Below are 22234 nucleotides of genomic sequence, written 5' to 3'. Positions count from 1 at the left end.
TTGTCTACCTCACTTGTTTCCCACTGCACTGTCTAAAAAGTGAAAGGTGATAAAGAATAAAGATGAGTGAAGTGGTACACTGTCAAAGATAAGGGGCCTGTCCTGTATAGGGACCTGTCATACCAGTAAGTTACCGTAAAACTGGCTTTTTAGTCTCCAAAAAGCTAATTTTGCACTATGTGCTGTGCATTAAAATTGTCCTCCTATGAAAAAAAAGCCCTGTGCAAGCACCTTATTAGAACCAGCAATTACGTTTTATTGTCAGGTGACCTCTAGCAGCTATAGTAATTATATCAAGAGAAAAGGAGTAACTCAGGTGACGTAGTGTAAAGAGTGATAATTCCAGCATTGGAGTGGATGTATGAGTCGGCAAAACACTGGACTTTCACCTGAGAGACAGCTCTTTGTTTCCTGTGTGAACCCAATGGTCAGTGTTTTCTTTTACCCATGACTGTTCCATAACCTTAACTGTACATTTATTGTTTTGATTGTGATGACAACTTAGAGGACTTTTGGATATTGCCATGGCATTTTTTTTTTTTTTTAACTTCAATGTTCGGTAGCGCACAAGAATATTCCCATTACTGCTAAGCAAAAAATCTTTCTCACAGCCTTATTGTAACAATATATTACTCTATCAGTGAACACTTACGAAGCCACTGTGACTTAATGACTGGGCTTTATTACTTATTCATCAGTTCTTTTTTCTTCTATCAGTCCTCTTTTTTGCTATAAAATCCTTTTGTGGCTCATACTTATTTTTCATCTCAGTTTGTTTGTCAGGAATCAGTTTATTTGCATCCAGTAATCTCCTTTTCCCTTTACTGTCAAATGCTGCAGTTCAATATACTTAAACTGCTGGTGGCACATTATTACACATTGTATAAATTGTATTTCATTTCCTTCACTGAATCCCCTTAATAGCCCTTCTGGAATTACCTATATTCACCACAAAGCTAAATGAAGCTTTATATCCTTCTAGAAATGGACATTTTACATGCATTGGCTATTTCTAACAAACCCTGCCTATAAAAGCTAAAATAAAATAAAATGATATCAGAATTGTGCAGCCCTTCTTTCCTGACTGAAATGGTTCATTACTTTAGACTTTTAAAAGTCTGGGGGTTGTGATGGTAGCACATTACAACCAACTACCCAAGTTTGCACCATTAGATTCAGCCTGTTTCTGCCTGAGGACTGAAACCTGCAACTGTCTCTTTTGACAGTGTTTGCTGCAAATTACCCAGAGCAAATAATAAAATGTGTACATGTTCAAAATCTGGTCATTTGTACGTACATGCATAGAAACATATGTCGCACACGTTACACTAACATCACCTCACCTCAACAAGAGGATGCCAGTGGGCGACAGGTTTTCGGGGATATGTCAGCATTTCGCTCCAATGGTCTCGTCCGAGGTTGTCTGCATCGTTGCCGACTCGACACACACCAATGACCTCATTATGGCCTACGCTGTAGGTGCAGGAGGGAGAGAGAGAGAGAAAAAAACATGATCACCACCAACCCTGTATTCCAAAAATAATGTTACGTTACATCTTGAGTGTGAAGAAAAAAAAACTGAAGCTGTCAGACTAGTTGTGTGACAGAAAGAGCTTCAGTCAGAGTTTATGGAATCATCACAAAGCTCTTTGAAAATATTTCATCCTTTTTGTCCTGCAGCATGTATAAATTAAAAAATTATTTTTGCAAGCACTGCAAAATACTGTATGACTTATGTGAATGAATATGTAAAAGTTCCTAACCGGTCGTAGTCCATCACTGCAATCAAAAGGCTGATCTGCTCTATGTTTTCTGGAGGGACATCAAAGACAATGGCCTCATTATAGACTGGATTCAAAGTGTTCCTCTTCGTCGATGTCTTCCTCTTCTTCAGCCTGCGACCATCACACATTAGTGAAACTTTCACGTATGGGTCTGTGAGAGTGAGAGAAACAGAACGCTAAGACATTCATTCAGGATACCAGCGAGACCCTGTAGTTGTAGACAGTATCAGTTTTTAATTACCAGATGCACCAGTGATATCCATGGCCTTGAGATTACGAGCCTTTATCATGGTAATAGTCAATCTGCCTGCAGTTGGCAAGTAACAGAGCGAAAACATCAGATCCCCAAGGTCCACATTATCCTGAAAGACAACAAAAAACACATTTACTCTACCACAGGCTTTATCTTTATGATATATTACTAGTTTTTGTCATACAAGTGGTCACTCTTTAAATAATAATAACGATAATGCAATTATTTCTAGTACTGCTGCTTTTCATTGCAGCACATTAGCTGAAGGTGAGGAACAATGCCATGGCCACCAGACATTTGGTTTGAGCTGAAACGTGTTTCTGTTAAGGAATACTCTCCCCTGTCACATGGCTCAAATAAAAGCCTCCCACATTTCACCCAACAGAGAGATTTCTCTTCAACTGCAGAAAGGCAGAAGCTCACTTATCACTTGTTCTTAAAATAACTCCACTAAAGAAGTGAGAACCAGGAAAGTACACAAACGTGTCTGGTGAAGACAACAACTCCTACAGTAGAGTCTCTTGCTGATATGTGAGGATGATTGCTGTTAACTTTCACTGTAATAATTTGTAAACAGAAACTCAGTCTAATCAGCATGAATATAAAACCTGAGAACTCAGAATCTGTGGTATCGCATTGATTTCAAGAGGCTGCTCCATTAATTGTGACTAAGATAATGAGATCTACTTTCTCCAAAGTACTGGCAGATGAAAGTAGGTTGACATGAGACTCATATTGTTAAAAAAAAAAAACCCTGCACATGTATATCAACATAAAAGTCTTTTGTTTCTGAAGACATTGAATTATAATTTCATTCTGAAAATAGATCTGGATTACAAAATTGTATGTACTTCTTTCACTTACACACATTTTTTTCTTTCTCACTTTTAAAAGCAAGTCAGTCTTTTCTACCATTTGTCTGAATTGCTAAGCATCAATGTCCTCTTCTGTGATCTCTATCCGTAAACGTGTGTGTGTGTGTGGGGGTGAAAGCCAGGCAGAGAGAGAGGGAGAGTTTGGGAGATACTGAGAGAGAGACTGAGAGAAAGAAAGAGAGAGAGAGAGAGAGAGAGAAAATAAAGAGTTCAAGATTTCCCTCCCTGAGACCTAAATTGCCTTGTATCTTGATATGGGTCTTTTGTTACAATCAAAGTCAAGTATTCAACAAAGCTATGGTATAGGGCATTTTAATTTGCATGATGGATTAACTGACAACCCCTCCAGAAAATGCATTTCACATCCTAGAAGGAACCCGAGGGCTTTACATGCTTCATGGTCCATGGTCTTTGTGCACACTCAAGATACAGGTGGGAAGAGAGAGATTAGCACTGTGTTTCATGTGCTCCAGAGTCCCTCTAAGGCAACAAATGGCATTTATTACCTGCAGGTTGAATGTTACACTGCACTGCAAGTCTACGATAATAATAATAATACAGATAATAATAATCGGCTGCATCCCATTATTCACAAGTGACACGTACTTTACTTGTGGTTAATCCTAGAACATTAAAAGCCAAAACCATTGATCAAACTGATAAACAAAATGAAATAAAAAATAAGCCACATTAAATAGTAATACAATGGACTGCTTTTGTTTGTATTGTCATTGCAATCCATTTTCAAAATCATAAAAATAACATATTCTTTTCCGTTAATTTACAATCTGCTTCTACTGCAGAGAAAAACAAGCCAAATCTGGCAATGAAACAACCCATATGGTCAATCCCACTGGCAATCATGACTTAATGATAATCATGTCATTTTTACCAATTAAGTAAATGAATCTTTACAGTGATTGTGACAAATGGGCTCTGCTGCACTGGTTACAAAGTGCCCTTCCTCTGCACTGGTGTCCAGAGATGGTTAGCTCATTTATGAGGATACGTCTATGTGTGGAATGTGTGCCAACGTCTGAGAACAAGCATTTGTGCAAGTGTAAGAGTCCGTGAGTGCTGGTTGTGTGTGTGTGTGTGTGTGTGTGTGTGTTGTGTACTGAGTAGTGTGAAACTGAAAAAAAAAAAAAGAAACTGAACAGTGTGAGAATGGAGCACTCCAGATACTGTGAATCTCTGATCCCCATCACCACCTGTCACATACTATTCTGTTCTAACTGGGTAACATTGATTAACAATCAATGATTCAGGGCACAAGTGTCAGCACTGCCTCACAAAACAAACAGAAGTTGAAAATTTACACAACAATATCAATACTTTTGTCAATATCAATATTTCCCTCAAGTCTCTATTTGGTGCACTGATAGAGCAACTATCTGACTGACATTTTATGAGCCTCTCCTCCTCCCTCACTAGCTGTTCATTTCTCTTTTATTTCTCTCTATTAAGAGCTAGATAGACCATTCCGTTCACAAGGTAACCTTATATAAGCGCTGCCTCGATGTTTATGACACATTTCTAAATTGCTGTGACTTTTCGTTAAAGTCTTGGCCATTGTCAGCATTTAAAAGCAATGCCGGTTCTGTTAAATGGAAAGCCTTAAGCTTTTAAGACAAGTGCCAGTGCCAGCGTACATCCCTGTGATGGCATGGTCACTCTAGCTGCAGAGAAACACACTGAAATATGCATGTACTTTCTCAGCCATTCTGCTGGCCTTGGCACTAACTGCACGCAGCGCAGGTCAGGATCATGACTTACTTGCAGTGAGGCATGACCATAGGCGACTGTGGGTATCACCCTCCTAATGTAGGGGGAGTGTTGTTGCTGGGTTTGCTGTGTGAAAGGTCAATGATACAGTATTTAAGCTGTCACGCGTGACCATTCATGTGTCTATTACTCTGTCAAGTTGGTGTTAAGTTGGTGTACTTTGCCCCCGAGCACTTACAGGGCTCATTAGAGACTGAGGCCTCTGAGAACCAGAATGCTTTTATAGTGACATACTACACTGTAACACAACGTATAACACTATACAGTTGTGTACAGTGTACTGTTTCTGCAGTTAGTGTGCAAGAAATTAATCAGCTTTATTTGCGTATGGTAATAGTTTTATAGAGTTTTATTTACTTTAATTTTTAATTTACTTTGTCAACTGTGTTGTGTTCAAAGGCCCGTATAAATGAAGCTGAGCTGAGCTCATTTGAGTTGAGGAATGTTCTTTGTTTTCTAGGATCTTCATGGCACTATGTCAAAACTGCTTTTCTTCTGGATGTGAATCCCTCCTCCATTACCTGTGTGCACTGTATTGTAAAACATCAGAGTCCATCAACACCACAAGTATTCACAAGTGAATATACTTTGCATGCAAACATCTTTGAAGATGCTACTTACTTTTGTCACTTGTACGTTCTCAAAACCCAGTTAGAATTTGTATGTATCATGAAAGTGGGACACAGCTGCGGATGCCAAGTGGGGTTATGATGGCTGTACATAGTACTGACGAAAGGGACGATCTTGGCCTGGTTGACCAAAAACCCACGTTTATTTCAGCGCAGTAACTATCTTCTAAAGACTGTTGGAGGGATCCATGCAACTTTCCTTTGCTTTCACCATTCACAGGTTGCACAAATATAGCAGCTGGCTAAAGCAGGTACATATAGTGTATATGTGAGAGACAGAAAGACAGAGACAGACAGAGAGAAGCAGAAAGCTTCTGGCTGCCAGTATTTTTAGAGGCCATGAGTAGGAAGCTGTTAATGCTCTCCAGCATACTGTATGTGAGACTTTGATGCATTAAACCACTGGTTGGCAAGTTGATATCTGTGGCTATCAGTAGCCTATAGAATAGACAGACACACACCATGTTATGAACTTGAGTTCCACACCCAAGTCACATGGGTTTGAAAAACAGAATTAAAAACATCAGATGTCCACATTCCAATAGAAAACAGGGTAAGATCAGTAAGGGAGAAAAAATGTTTACCATTCCTTTACCATGGAGTGTAGATTATATGGTCAAATGCAGCAGCCTTAATCAAGCAAAATTAAGAAAAATACAACTGCATACCAGCCTTACAGTATGTTGAACATTGTTCAAATAAAATCAGTCCTGATATAGCTTTCTAATATTGCCAAGGATCCCAAAATGTGGACTGTTTCTACTTCGCTGCCTGCTTCCTCATAACTAGCTGACTGAAAGACCACTCCTGTATTGCTTTGCTGCTTGTCAGGCATCTGCCATTATCTGCAGCTGCCTCCTATTGCTTGGCTTCCCTAGATGTTATTTTTTTCTGGGCCTGGCAGGAGTGCTCCCCTTACAATTGGGCAGAGACATGAGTTTGACCTAAGGCAAAGTAGCCACCTTTATTGTAATGAAAGGTGTGTGTAGTCAAGTACAATACATTTTATCAGTAAGGAATTTTGCTACATTTGTTAGGGGTAATGAAGTTTTAACGACATGTAATAGTGATCGTGAAACTGCATAACCAAAACTAGTTTTAAAATGCTTCATTGCATTAAAATTGCAGTGAATTGCAAGTATCAGGTTGTGCACAGCAACTCAGTTGCCAGTATAATAATAATGTGACTGATTGAATGTGAATGTGACTGAAATGCTGATTCAGGCTGATCTTTTGTTGCATGTAACCTTCAAAAAACTCCTTGATTCGGGAGAAATTCTCAGCATGTCAGTGATTTTTAAAATATATATAAATAATATATATGGCAACAATGTTCAGTTTCCTTAACCTGAAGGTTTTTTTCTTCTTGTTCTAGGTGATTATATGACTTTGACAGAAATTTACTAATATCAAAACATGTTCAGCAGTTGCTCTTCAGATATATTTTTGCTCTTGTAAAGCAAGACTACCATCTGGCAGGTACACCAACATTCATACAAAAAAAAAGATACACAGTGGAGCAGTTATTCTGAATGAAAGCACAAATGACCATGAAAATGACTATGAAAATTAAATGATAAAGCTGTCTTATGCGAGAGAGCAAAGCAGAAAAATATGTTAACAAGTATCAAGGTTTTAACAGTTTTTTTTTTCTTTTTTTGTCTGAGTAAATTACATAGATCAAATTACTATGGTGACTATATTTAGCCTGGATTGTCAAGGGAATCAGTGAGGAACACAAACTCAGGTTACGAAGGTACAAAGCTCATTAAACTGAAATGACTGCAGTGCATACTAGTAATTTGCATATGCTGCATGGAAAAGGAGACAAGCCTGGACATGAACAGAGGATGCTTTGCTTATTAGATACACAAGAGACAGACGCACATAGACACAACACACATACAGCTGCTCAGCTCCCATGTTGCTCTCTACACTGTAAAACTGACTCAATGTTTTTGCTAAAGTGTGCTAGGTAATTGCTATTATAGTTCAGTAATTAGCAAAGATTTGTTGAAGCGTTGTCCACTTGGGTTGTGTGGCTTCAGATATTAGTTGTATTGGTTATGATAATATTCTATTGCTTCTGAAAGCTGCAAGATTGCTAAAAAATAGGTTCAACAGGGAAACAAACTTGAGCAGGTTATAAACTGACTCCACTTGTTAGTCAAACTTATTTGAAAGAGAAAACAAAGGTAAAATATGATCCAGGCTGTGCATTGTGAACATCCAACACTACTTACTGATGCTGATTGTTGCCACCACTGCACCTATTTTAAGTAAAATATTATCATGTTACTTCAGCTGTGATAATTTAGCCCATTAAAAAAAACATAGCTTTCCTTTAAACAGCTCTGCCTCATTGATCTTGCTTCACTGACCTGCCTGGGATGAAAGGAATTGTCGGTATCAATCAATAGCAAGGAGTCTTATTAATGCCACTTAAGCATGCCTGGAAGAACGGGATCAATTGCACATTACAGCTGTTTAAGCTCACACACTGGGATGCCTGTCAATGAAACAATCACTGAAACCATGTACCCCGTAAATATTTGCGTACATTGTCCATGACACAAAAGATTTGTCAGATATTTCTGACAGATTCAGCTGCTTCATGCATCACTAACAGGGATCAGTCAAAAAAAATATTCCACAGAGTTGTGTGGACAGTGACAGAAAGTAGCAGGGGCTGGTAAAGCTAATAATAGCGGCACTAACCCTCATGCTTAAGTTAGAAAACTCTCTCTCTCTCTCTCTCTCTCTCTCTCTCTCTCTCACACACACACACACACATGCACACACACTTTTTTTTAAATTTCTGTGCTTGTGAGAAGTAGATAATGTCATAATACATAGCCCAATGAGGACCAGCCAAACTGTCCTCACTCCCTGGGAGTAAAACTCAAACTGGTCCTCACAATGACAGATGTACAAGAACACACACACACACACACACACACACACACACACACACACACACACACACACACACACACACACACACACACACACACACACACACACACACTGTGTGGGCTTTAAATCCCATTGACCTTGGGCAGACTCACCATGGATTTCACACATCTTTGAAAAATGTGTGGTCACAGCAGAAGGATTTGAATTTAGATAAGTAGTGATATAGGCAGTAAATATGTTTCTTAATGAAAATGTCTCTGTGTCCTACACCTGTGTTGAGTGTCTGTAATGTGGATAGTAATAAACAGCAATCTCAAACAAAATGGGTATCTGCACCTTTTCATTAAAAAAAAAATACTGCTCCTCCTTCAATGTTTCTTGGCTACAGAGCACATTTGTTACAGTTTGTTCCATGAAGAATGAAAAGACAATAAAGCAAATGTACAAAAATATTATATATCAGACAGATGCCTGAGTATTGTCTGATATAGTAGTATTGTCTGTGGCGGCTAGTCTGTAAAATACGGCAGGGGGGTACTTTGACTCTTGACTCCCAATTTCACGATAGTGACAGACAGAGCAAAGTCATCAACAGAAGTCTTTTTAAAAGTGAGACCTATTAACCTTACCTACCAACTAATTTTTGTCTTGTTTGTTCAGAGGTGATAGCTTAGTGTGTTTTAAAATCACAGACACATTTGTTTTATACTTTATGCTGTCAATGTGAGACACTGCTGAAATGAAGGGCTCAAATGAGGACCAGATATGTCGCCCTCAGTGAAGTTGTGATAAATCTGTCAGATGTAATAAAACACCTCCTGCCTTTTGTGGCAATAATTCAAAAATATATAGTGCAGCACATCTATCATTTTGAACAGGAGTGCTGACTCACCGAGGAGACATACTGGATGTCCCGGCAGAGTTTTGTCTCCCTGGGGAAATCTGCCAGATCCAGGAAGTTGTCCACAACCACTTGGCCAATAATGTCATGACGTGAAAAGCGGTCGAAGTCATAGACACTGAAGTGCAGCTTACGTGTGGGAAGCTCAGAGTACGCCACAGGAAACAGGAAGACCTCATCAAACACAGGGTTCAGCGTCTTGCGATGCACCTTGGTCTGGTGCTTGGTCTTTCGATCAGGCAGCAGGTAGATTTTAACATAAGGGTCAGAGGTACCCGAGAAGTCCTTAGCAGGGAGGTCCTCTGCTTTGTGTATCTTCACTATTAGCTGTTCCAGGTCGCAGTCAAATTTGAGGATGAAGTGGAGGCGTCCACAGCCTCCTCCTCTGCGACTGCCTTCGTCTCCCTCAAGGGAGCGCTGTTTGTAGAGCTCTGGTTTGAGACGGCCGAGGCCCAGCCCCATTCCAGTGAGGGAGTCCTGCCTTTGGAACTGGGCCACGTTGAAGTCTGGGTTAGATAGGTTCATATGTCTGCGAATGGACCCTTGTCTGTAGGCAGAGGAAATCAATAAGAAACATCATCATACAACATCAACAGCTTGAATCAGAAAAGACATGTAGACCATTCTGCACTTCACAATTTAAACCCAGTGTGAACACTGCCAGTAGAGAAAGTAAGGTGCCCTGTATGAAGCCAGGCAGAAAAGGTTTTACAGAGTCATGTAATATTGATGTTTTGGTCTGACATAAGTGTTGAGAGCTATGCAGAAGAATCCAGATCAGTTCAAACACAAATGAATATAAGAGTTGGATGGAAGCAAGTTTTTAGTAAGAAGTGTTACAAGTTTCTGAATAATTCTGCCTAGGGCAAAAAAATCAAAAATCTTATACTGACCCAATTTCAGACATTGAGCGACCAGACGGTGGGGGTTCAGTGGTCTGTCTCTGCATACGTGGGGTGGTGTGAACCCCATTTTCCCGGCTTTTACTCTGGGCATCCAGCGGGATGTCTGGAGATGTGTGACTTATCTTCATAGCTGCCTCAGGCGTGGCCATGACCACAGGTGGTGGTGATACGGGAGTCACAGGAGCTTCCACTGACACAACAGATGCCACAGGAGTGGGCTCTCTGGCAATGGAGCAGTGTGAGGATTCACGGCGGTTGTGCGTCGGGGGGTCCACGGCTGTGTAAACTGGCTGTCTGGGTGCGGGCTGCGAGGGCAGAGGGCTCATGGTGGGGTTGAGGTGCCCATGGGCCTCCTTGGTGGTGGGGGAGAGCCCACGCTCCCTCCATGGTATCCAGCAGAGTTTCCAGGAGACAAAGAGGGAGACCCCAAACAGGGCCAAGCCACAGGCAGTCACTACCAGTGACAGCAGACTCACTGATATGTCTGAGAAGGTGACAACAGACACAGGAAATAAGGATCTGACAGTGAATTCAGTTTGTTTTCTTTTTTGTTGCAAAGCTTTACCATTAACCCAATTACCATTTACCATCATTAGCAACGTTTACATTCTAAGTAGTTTGAAACCCTTAATTAATCATAGTGTTATTAAAATACCATTCATGTGATATGTTAGGCAGGTTTTTCATTCAGCTATGATGTCACATTAGATGAGTGTGTTTGGACAAATCATGCTTCTTTGCACTACCTAACAAAAAAACCTGATATGTTATTACTGTGGAGTTAGCTTACTGTGGGGTTTTCCTCTTTTCTATTGTTACAGAGAAGATTAATTAGGATTAAGTACATTTATTTAATTATCCTCTGAAGCCTCATATCTGCCCCACCCCCCCCCCCCCCCCCTCCCCCCATGTGGAGCGTGCCCCATGCTGTAATTTTCAGTCCTTTGCTGATAACAGCAGAGTAATAGTGTGTTAAAACAAAAGCAGCATTAAATTCTTATTCATATCCACACATTGTAATGCTGAAATACCGTCGAGGGCTTGAGCTGTTATTCTAACAGCTTTGGGGATCCTAGGGGGAATTAAAGTAAACTGAGGTTACAATATATAATTTTATTTGTTTAGATTTTTTTAATTTCCTTATTTCATTTTTAATTTAACCTTTATCTAATCAGGAAAAGTTTCATTGAGATCAAAAATCTCTTTACCAAGAGTGTCTTGGCCAAGACAGGTATCACCACCATAAACAGGGTTACATACACATAACAATTTGCTAAAAAAATAATAAAGAAATTACAGAAACATGTAATAACATATAAGTCTTTGGTTGCAACATAGACTTAAAAACAGAAACCTAAATAAAACACAAGTCTGTGGTTGCAACTGTATTATTGTGTAAATAAATGAACACAGTAAAAAATGGCCAGCAAATCAACATCAACACTGACAGTTAAAAACCAGTTATTCTCATTTGCCCAGTAGAAAGGCAAAGCTAGATGATCATTAACACCAAACCAGTTCAAAACAGAGAAATTCATGTTGGAGTAACCTTTAAAGCTGTCAGATTTAGAAATCGATTCACAAAAACAAAACTTGACTGCCTTTTTTGTCCAATCTGGTAAGAGCTGATTTTAGCTCTGCAGGTCTGCTTTACCTCTTCTGCAATGTGTAAACCAATAAATGGAAGGTGTCTGTGTAAAGACACCAATTTGGTAAAATTAAGATTATTATTTAAACATGTTATAAAACCCAACCACAAAGTCCTCTGTAGAAGTAGTTTAGCCAGATATTTCCCAGTAAAAATTCTATGGTAAATTTTATGCACAACATAAATTTATGTTAATGTACTTGTAGGCAAGAGCAGAAACAGTGGCTGTGGGAGTATAAAAGTTTTATAGCAGTATCACACCAAGTAAGAGTTTATGGTTTCAAAGCACGACTCTGAATACTCATGCAGTGCATTTGTTTTCAGCAGCACAGGGTGTCCGAGTCACCATGGGGAGGGAGGTGAGGTGTGGACCAACAGAGTCATCAAGGGCTTTCTGAATCATCTCTGGTCTCAGGAAGTGGGTGACTTTCCCCAAAAACATTCATTTTTGAAAGGTAAATCAAAGAAACTGCTGCAACTCAGCAGTGCTGATGTTCAGTCTATGACACGATGCAGTCATAGCATGAGTTTTGTGAACTTTTCGACTAGTCAAACATTTTATTCTTTTCTCCTGACTTTTTTTTTTCTTTTCTTTTCTCCTGCCTTTGCACTGTCAACAGTGTCAACACACAGAGCTGTGTGTAGGAAAGTACCAAAGTGACAAGCCTTTCCTTTTGCCACAAACTTGCTGGCACATTTGACAAAAGTGATGTTACTTGTGTTTGAGGACAGTTAGGACCCAGACAGGTGCAACTCCCTATAATACCTCCTGTGTATTGACTGACATAAAACTGCATGAAAAGAAATCCAAATTGATTTGGGACGGGCTGTGATGTGTAAAACATATTGCTGCTATATTCTGTCCATTTTATGTAGAAACAGTAAATTAAAGGTACTAATAATTAAATTAAAAGCTTTCTGTGTCAGTGTTTGAGCATAAACCAAGTGTCATTTATACCTTTAAAGCCACATGCCTTCTTTGTGCACACTGATCTGGCATCGGTGGTGGACAGATAAAACAAGAACCTGTACAGGATTCGTGATGTGAAATCAAAGAAATTGTTTTCTAATTAGTGTAATAATATAATTTCAAGTCATATTCACTGTGTTCTGCTGTGAAAAATTGCATAAGGATGATTCTGAGATGATTCTGAACAGTCTTTTCATGAACTACTAACATCATCTAATAGAGCTGTTCAGTAGAGGTTAAGTTAGCATATAGTAGGTCACATTATAATAAGGATGGAGCACATGTGTGAGATTAGTTTTTAGGACTATCTCTCACTATGTGAAATTATGTAATTATCAAAGGCATACACCCCGCTATATGGTGCGCCTCTTCGCTCTCTGTGCTGGTAAGCATGCTTGAGTTTTTAGTAAGGCAAAAAATGATCAAGTGATGATTAATGAAATCACTCAAACAACAAGATAACAGCAGACATGAATTCAGTTCACAAAATGACTGTTATCTTTGCCAAAACAAAGTCTGCACATGAGTAATTTGGTGTCTTACCACTGCATCTTAATTAAATCTAACCGTGAGCAGTACCTTTCACATACATCCACGGGAGGCAAAACTACAACAAACAGTTGCTTAGCCATTGGCAGATAATGATAATGTGGTAGAATAATAACCAGCATTACAAATATTGTTATGAACTTTAAAGGGCCACACCAAGCCATTTGGTTGCCATCAGGAGCAAAGGGTGCATGTATTGTTATGCACTCCTATTTTCAGTGCATGACACGTTATTAAAGAGAGCAGCTGATGCATCCTGAGAGTCGTGGCTTCATTTAGTGCATATTATGTTTTATTACCAGAAGGAAAGTTGTGCTCCTGGAGATACCTACTGTAGTGAGAACTACCACAGTGGTGGTTTTGAGTACTTTGTCTGTGGACAGATTTTGTCACCACAATACCGTCACAACTGTCCAAGATGCAGTCACAAAATTTTACAAGTGTGTAGTTAAGATCAAATGAGGGTCCAACCCATGAGTATTGAGTACTCATGTAATAATATAGTAATGACTACTGAGTCCCTATGGGTCAGAATGTCAACATCTTAAGAGGGAATTTTGTTCTAAAAAGACTGCGACTTTGGAAATTAACCACTCGATGTGGCTAACTCAGATCAGTGAAGCATCATATTAGCTTTGTCTGAACTATGTAATTCAGTTTTTATGGAGGAGGAGAGCAGAGTTGCAATTACATCACAATTAGTATGGGCAGGAGGAGTGAGGAATAATCACAATGGCCATTAACTCATTTTATTTTTAATGTGCACAAGGGCATGCGAGTACTGTTTGAAGACAGACTTCATATCCTATCAATCCTCTCACTGTCTTTTACCACTTTATTTTGTTTTTTTACATCAGACTTATTTATGATGGTAAAGTAAAGAACTAGTGTACAGGATTTAGGGGAATCTGTTGGCAAAAATGGAATGTAATATTCATGATTATGTTTTCATTAGTGTATAACCCTCTGAAACTAAAAATTGTTTTTTTGTTAGCTTAGGATGAGCCTTTCATATCTGCAAAGTCAGCAGGTCCTCTTCCAAGGAGCCCACCATGTTCTACAGAGGCCCAGAAAGGGCAAGCCAAACACTGGCTCTAGAGAGGACCTTTAGCATTTTTCCATCACCTTAAGGCCACCGTACGTTCTCATGCACACTTGTAAAGGGAGGGATGAGGGAGGGGTATTCCGTTAATAGCCCGATTTCCACTACCTCGCAAATTCATATTCGATACAATATTCTATAATCACATAATTTACCTTTCATGAAAATGCTGTCACTTGTGTTACATATTGATTGTATATTGATTGTATATTTTCCTATGGTGCCAACTAACACTAACAAATCCAAATTAAAAATTTGCCTAATCTGGGGAAATTGAGAAAGTGTTTTACTATAATGTTAATATGCATGTGCTGTGAACTGTTGCCCAGCAACGACTGTTGTTGGAGAAGATGGTTTGAAAGTGGGAGGACAGACAATGTAGGTGAAGATTATCCTATTTTATTTCTAGAAAAACCTGCTCAGTGATGGATTATGCATCTACTGAACCACCTCTTTTATTATGGTACATGTTAGTTAATGATTCTGTATATTGCACTACACTCCTCTGCTTACTTTTCTGTGTCTAATATTATGTTAATTAACTTCCATCCAGCTGCTGTAATGTGTACTTTCACTTTGTTTTGAAATATCTTTAGTCTTTGAGGTAAATCTACTTTTTGACAAAGTCCAGGCTTCTGCACAGTGTTTTTAACAGTATCAGTCTGATGTATCCCTCTGATCATGTCAACTTTTTGGCTGTGCCTTGTTCTGTCTGACTGCAGTGATATTGTAGCTGGTTTAGGTGCTGACAAGATTTATGTGGATTTAAAAAAAAATCCAAAGAAAAATAATTAATGTAATTACTTTAATTGTAGTAATGAGTAAAATGATGCCATTTCAGTTTCAGCTTTTCCTGAGTGACTGTCCTGTCATTGTTTAGCACAGCGTGTTGCTTTATTAGCTTGAAAGAAAACTCTACAATTTCAAAAGAAATGGATGCTGATATGGTTAAAAAAAAAAGATAATAATCATAATGATCATAATGAGCATCATAACAAGTAAATATTCTCCTCATGATTACCAGAACAGAGAATTATTTTTATAGATAATAACAATAATGTTTTTTTTGAATGAGGTGACAAACTTGCCATGTAGCTTTTCAGTGACTCACTGACTTTATGAAGAGCTTGGACAAATAAGGGAAACAACCAGTGACTTCAAAAGATGCAGTAGCAGTGGCCAATATTTTGTATTTGGACAGTAATTTTAATTTACTGGACCAAAAATATTGTATATAAGGGTACATTAATTTGTAACAGTGATATGGTGTATATAATAACAAGTAGTAAGTAGAAACAGTTTGATGTGATGATCTCACTGTTGCATTGTTTTTGCTTGTCAGATTCAAAATGTGTGACATTATTTTACTTACTTGAATTATGAGTAAAATAAAGCTGCACAATATTCCCGTCCTGGGTTACAGGTGACAGTAGTATAGTGCAAGATGAATTAGTGAAGTGAAATGAATAATTTCCTCTAATAATCGCATTTAATTATTTCATCTTTGTTATTATTTGTTTTATTATTGAAGTTTAGTATTTACACATTTTTAAAACATTCCTGAGCTGTGTGCAATATCAGTGGCAGAGTCTTTGATGATACTTCACTGCTAATTGATATGAAGGACACAGGATTTCTCATCAAGAGAAAAAACACATGTTTATAAGAGTAACTAAAATCTAAAAACTGAAACATTTACTAGGGAATGCTGTAAAACTTTGTTAGGCTTTTTTTTTTTAGTTTGGCCATTAACATGCTTATCATTATATAAGTAAAGTAATCCATCCTCCAAATCCAGCAGTGCTGTCTAATACTGGACTGGCTCTCTCTCTCTCTCTCTCTCTCTCTCTCTCTCTCTCTCTCTCTCTCTCTCTCTCTCTCTCTCTCTCTCTCTCTCTCTCTGTGTGTGTGTGTGTGTGTGTGTGTGTGTGTGTGTGTGTGTGGGCGCTGTCATAAGACCAGTAACTCAGACAAACTGTCCTTTCCGCGCTCCGATTCTGTGAGTACCAGTGTATGTGTGATTTGGGAGAATAATGTGAAGAAATTGAGGGACTCGCCATCTGAGGACACTGAGCCCACACTCAGCTTGGCAGGCCGCGTGAGTGCTGCCTGGTGGAGAGGAATCTATAGACATCTGGAAGGATTCAGAGACTGCATCACAACAAATAGGCTGGACCAAATTTAGAGCACAGGACCTTCAAAGGTGCAGTAGTGTAGGAGGCAAGCAGGTTCTGAAAAAGCGATACATGGAACTTCTACCTACTGAGATATTGTTATTCGCCTTAAATCTACCTCTGCAAGTGTGAACTGTATTCATACAATTAGTATGTTACTCATGATGGTTCTGATTGGTGGTCCTCAGGGGCCTGCTGGTTTCTATCCTCACGGGATGCATTGACCTGGTTCCTGCTTTAGGAACCACTATTAAATGTTGTGCACATGCTGCACACCCTTCAAAGTACAATTCCACATTTAGGGAAATACACCTATTCGCTTTCTTGCCAAGGCTTAGATGAGACAATCGATACCCCCCTCAGAGTTGGTTGTGTGAGGATTCAAAATACCGCACAGTGACAATATAGCATAGTCCTTTAATGTGGTTTTAATTATCTTGGACGTCAGATTCTGACTGATGTAAGGAATCCATGTTTGCTTGGTTTTCAGGCAGTTCCATGTTATTAAGTGTTAAGTTGGGAATAATGGAGCTGTCAGAAAAATCAGTTACCAAGTCGTAATTACGACTTGGATGTTGCACTGCCTGCCATTTACAGCTCGGAAATTGGTAATTACAGGGATGCCAGTATAACATGAATGCAGCATAAATCTTGGCAGGGAGCAGTGACTTCCAGGAGTCTTGTTGTCACTGTGAGGTTGCCAGGCAAAATGCACAGATTCCAGAAAGTCTGGCCAAGAAATAGTCCAGCACATTACCCCCAGTAAAACCACGACTTATCATTTTCTCACCTTGGACAGAGCCAGGCTAGCCGCTCCCCACTGTTAACTGGCTGCTAACTGGCCGTGGCCTTATACTTAACAGACAGAAGTAAGAGAGGCATTGATTGTCTCATCTGACTCTCATTAAGAGCCATTCCTTTAAAGGTTATACAGACACATTGAGTTTGATCACCATGTGAAGAAGGGAGGAATATAATGATTCATCTTTACACTGTGTTGCAGTTACTTGACTTAAATGATGACTGATTATTTTTCATCTGACAGACATATCTGAGAAGATGCTTACAAATATATCTCCATTAAAAATAACTTTCAACAGTATGGGCTCAGTTTCCATGTGGACTTTAGGTTTTATGTCCAGCATGCCTGTGAAAAACACATAAATGTTCATGAGCTGTGCCCTTAAGAAAGACACTGAATCCAACCCAGCCCATCATGAACTCATGGTCACATGGTGTTGGACCTGCTCTCTCTCACTTTTATCTTCTTCCTTTGTCATTCTGTCATGGGTGTAGCCATAAGGCTGGGCGATAGCCTACATGTGAGCTACAATTGAAATTACACCTTACAGGCAAGCCACACTGATAGCACTCCTCACTGCTGCACAGAAGCAATTCCACTTTTGAGACTGACAAAGTGCAATGGAAAAGACAAGACGTGATGGTCCTATATGATGGATGAGCGAGAGAGGAGAGAGCTGCGAGATTAGGGAACAGAGGAAATCACGAGGAAATAAAATGTTGTAGAGCGAAGGAGTGGCAATTTACAAAGGGCTTTCATGTGGTGAATACCGATTATTAACAGTAATGCAAACTAATGGAAGGAGAGTGAATTGAGTAGGTATGTGGAGGATTGCAGTTACCCTGCTTTCTCGATCCTTCAAATCATCTGCCTCGCTTTTTCTCTGGTGCCCGTGCGCGCACACACGCACGCATGCACTCACACACAGACACACACACACACACACACACACACACACACACGCTCACTCATTCACTCACTCACACACACGCCATTCAGATGAAGATGCTAAGCCTCCGTGGTAGTGCTGATTAAAAGTGACTGTCGTGACATTAATTCTTCACATGTTGACCGAATGGTATCTTAAAAATAGGTAATTTTCTGCAATACAGTTATGTTTATAAAGTTTAGTACATGCATTTAGTAGATGTTTCATGCAACCTGCGCAGGCTTTAGGGTAAACTTTCAAAGAAGTAGAATGCAGTAAGTGTGCCACGATAGTAACTGTTACCGGCGAGCGCAGGTACAGGAGCAACTTATGGGAAGGGAAGAACAGCCGACACATCCAGTTTTATATGATGTGTCATTCTCTGACTACACGATATCACTGCTGGCATCTGTGCACGGGTGTCAATGATGAACTGGATTAAAACCAGACATTCTGAATCTTGCAGATCGCGGATATAGAATTTAAAATGTCAAGACAGTGAATTTGTCTGTCAGTAAAAAGAACAGGCTGTCGCCGAATAAGTACATTTCCGCTGCATGAAATATTACATAATTAAACAGGATAATTAGTGAGCTAATTACTGTGAGGGGGGGTGGTTCAGATCGAATTTTCAGGAGAAAAAAAATGACAGTTTGTGAAAGCGCTCAAACCAACAGCTCAGAACACCCATTGAGTTTTAGGCGCAGGATGTTCAATGAAAAAAAAAAAGTCACATGCGCGTTCACTTCAGTTCAAATCCAATGCGACCCTTGGATCAAGCGTGCAAATGATCACCTCACCTGAATCCGTATAGCGTGGCCTGGCAAGGTCTCGGAAATAGTAGATAAAATCCAGGCAGTTCTCGTTCTGCACTTCCCCCTTCGAACAAAGGTCTGACAGGAGTTCAAGTGCCTTTTGACAAATCTCGTCATCTCTGTCTCCAGGCATTTCCCACCAGCATCCTTATAAATGGAGGGTCTCTTAGGCACCACCACACCGCTCCGCCCGCCTGACAGTCACCTATTCCACGCTGCTCAGCACGGTTTCTAGAGTCAACCACTGATCCAGCGACACGCCTACCCGCACGATGGAATCGTCGGAGACGCTCTGTGTTGGTAAGAACGAAAAAACACTAGTCCAAGTTATCCAGAAAGCAAGCTGCCTTCCCCACATGCGGAAAACAAAGAGTTTTCACGATTCAACGTTCAGTCAAACGGTCCACATCACACTGCTGCTCCGGTTGAAAGCCACCGGTTGAATCCACGCATCGCCACTGCGGCGCCGCGCGCTGTCCAAGGTGCTGAGATGTGTGCGCGCTCGCGCGCTTTAGAGCCGGACTCTCGCTACAGTGAATGTTTGCACCAGGTGGGTGTCGTCTAATGTCTTTACGCCTTCAAGCGGCAACAAGCTCAGGAAAAGTTGAGCAGCGTTTTACTATATGGAGAAATAACTGTGACAGCAGTGCTCCCTGTGGCAGAGGCCGATCTGATGAGGCGAACTGGTGTGGTTTTACGTGCCTGCACGTGGCCAATCAGAGGATAGCATTTTTTTTTTTCCGTTGTGTGAAATCAGTTTCTTTTCTGCTTCTTCTTTTTTTCTTTACAACAGTACTCTCATACAATGTTACATATGTAAGTTTAGTGTAAATTAACTTAAAAGGAGCTGCACCATTAAAACCAGAGCAGTGTCAATCCCCAGCTGAGAGATTTATTTATTTATTTATTTATTTATTTATTTATTTATTTTTCTGTGAGCTCTTTACGTCGTGGTCCTGCCAAGACATTAGCCGCAGCTATGGATTCATCTGCAGTGACATCCATGATTTCTTTCGCCACTGAGCACTGAACTAATTAGAAATCAGGAGCACGCCCATGCACGCAGAGAGAGGGTGTTTATTTAGCTATCTTCCTGTCTTTATTTTTATATTGTTCCTAATCGTTTGTGGAGTAGCTCAGGGCATAATTATAATCAACGGCTCCCTATATTTCTCTTGGGACAATCAATGTCAATATTTCAAAGAGTGTGCGTTGTTGTGCTGTTATTCCTTTTATTAAGTAGTCTTTCTGAAAGAACACAGTCAATTTCACCTTTACTGAGTTCATTTCAGTGACTGACAAGCCCAGTAATTATGCCATAGATTCTATGTGGTTTCAGGGTGTATCATTACACTTGAGTGGAAAAAGTAATAGCCTGAGTGTGTGTATCACACCATAAGTGAAACCAGTTTGTGGCATGCATCATATAAAGACATGCTGTAGGCTAAACTATATAACTGAGAAATAATCTCTTGTAAGATATAAAACATTCCTTTGATGTAATGGGGATGTATAGAAATCATTAATGAGGTTACTGGGGTAAAAAAGTAAGTTCAAAGAGGATGCCAAAGGAGGGCACAGTGTAACAGAATTTCCTCATGTAAATACTTTTTATCAATATATATACTTCAGAAGGGACAAACAGAACAAGAGATACTAAGAGAAAGAGATGACAGATAAATGGGCTTGCTGTGCTGGTGATTTTCATTCTTGTGCTACCAAGAACAAAGAGCCCAGCAGTCATCTCCCATCAAAGATAAACACAACTTCTAATGAGCTGTGCCCTGTGTGCGTTTATCTCCTTGCTCTGCTGTTTTACAAATGCTGTGTTGTATTCTCCTACCTTGTAATAATGAGAGCCTAGCAGGCATCCAAAAAGACTTTACCTCCACCCAGCTGAACATTTGAATGTGGTTAGCATGCGATTTATGTAAAACACATCGGTCTCCTTTGAACAGTTAAAGAGGTTGGAGTGTTGCAAGTGGAGAGACAAGTAGATGATGATACCTATGATGGCAGTAATGTGCTGTCATTGTGCGTATGTGTGTGTTTTCCATTCAAAAAAAAATGTTCACACAGCAGTAAGTCAGCTTTCTTGGTGTCCATGGCAACTGTAAAAGACAGAAGGCACTCTTCACCCATTTCTTCTCTTCAACTCTCATCCTGTCAGCCTCTCTCCTGCACACCATCTATTAACGGTCTAGCTTTTTTTCTGCTCCCTTCCTCCTCATTTTCTTTTGCTTTTCTTTCTGATCAATATATATATAAATATATTTTGGTTTACCAGTTGGTGGCTCAACAGATGAACAACATTGGGGGCAGTGTTCATAGAGTGAACAAAGGTCAATATCCTCAGTGCCAACAGACGCTCTTGAACTATCTCCTGAACAATTCAGAACTCGTGCTGGTTCAGTGAGATGAAGATGATGATCCAAATTAGGTGAAGAAAAAATAAAAAGTTCCTTTCTGAATTGCTGTGAAACACTAAATCATTCATTCACAGTGTGCAAAGGACTGAAAGAGTTTATTCTCACTCTACTGGTCCTGCCAAGACACTCACTCTCACTCTACTTATGTGAAGCCAATCAGTCACTCAGTTAACCTATCAATGCTGCTAATCGACTTTGGAGAACAAAGTCGAGATTTCCTCCACTGAAATGGAGAGATTGATGAAAAAAGAATCCTTTCTTTGGATCAATCTGCTTGCTTTACAAAAACTTGGGATGCCATCTAAGTCTCAGAGAAAACTGCAGAGTGTCATCAACATATGGGTGGTATGGAAAAGCATGTGACAGCATTAGATCACCAAGAGATCTGGTGTGCAGGAAGGAAAGGAAGGAGGCTGTGCTGGGTCTTCCTTTCCACATCATTTGTCATAAGCAACAAATGATGAAGGATTGAAGACATTGCCTTGTTGAAACCCAATTCCAGCACAGATAGGAAAATCTTATTTGTCAAAGACAGCAGTGAGGCCTGAGAACGTGACCAGCTGTTGTAGGAAAGTCAAGTAGCCTCAGTGACTGGCTGTTTCTGTGCTGCTATGAACCATGATTGGTTTGGACCTTTGAGATAGTGGACTCAATATTCAAAAGTGTAACTATGGAATGTGTTGTGGGTGATAGGTGTGTGTGTGATTGAGTGAGATTGGATTAAACTTAACACAATTTTGCATTAGTGTTTGTTTAAATGCAAATAGGC

At 39.8% G+C, this 22234-nt stretch overlaps 1 protein-coding gene across 1 annotated transcript; it reads right to left on the bottom strand.

Moving 5' to 3' along the window:
* Positions 1-1334: 1334 nt before the first annotated feature.
* Positions 1335-19169, bottom strand: syt9a (synaptotagmin IXa). Its single transcript, XM_041035738.1, has 7 exons — positions 19022-19169; positions 10308-10532; positions 10049-10193; positions 9135-9690; positions 2026-2146; positions 1764-1935; positions 1335-1473 (listed from the first exon to the last, which is right to left on the bottom strand). The coding sequence occupies exons 1-7, from the start codon at positions 19167-19169 to the stop codon at positions 1335-1337; spliced, it is 1506 nt and encodes a 501-aa protein (XP_040891672.1).
* Positions 19170-22234: the final 3065 nt, after the last annotated feature.

Source organism: Toxotes jaculatrix, chromosome 1 (assembly GCF_017976425.1).
Source record: "Toxotes jaculatrix isolate fToxJac2 chromosome 1, fToxJac2.pri, whole genome shotgun sequence".
In the NCBI taxonomy this organism is placed as follows: domain Eukaryota; kingdom Metazoa; phylum Chordata; class Actinopteri; family Toxotidae; genus Toxotes; species Toxotes jaculatrix.
Note: the sequence above shows the minus strand (reverse complement) of the source record. Positions and strands in the feature narration are given on the sequence as shown.

Bases quoted from the DNA above. Each gene is read 5' to 3' on its own strand.
- syt9a (XM_041035738.1), bottom strand. From the start codon at position 19,169: ATGCCTGGAGACAGAGATGACGAGATTTGTCAAAAGGCACTTGAACTC. The intron at 10,194-10,307 runs ACAACCGCCGTG...CTGTGGTCATGG, and splicing joins AGCCGTGGACCCCCCGACGC to CCACGCCTGAGGCAGCTATG. The intron at 2,147-9,134 runs GTGAGTCAGCAC...GTTGTCTTTCAG, and splicing joins ACATCCAGTATGTCTCCTCG to GATAATGTGGACCTTGGGGA.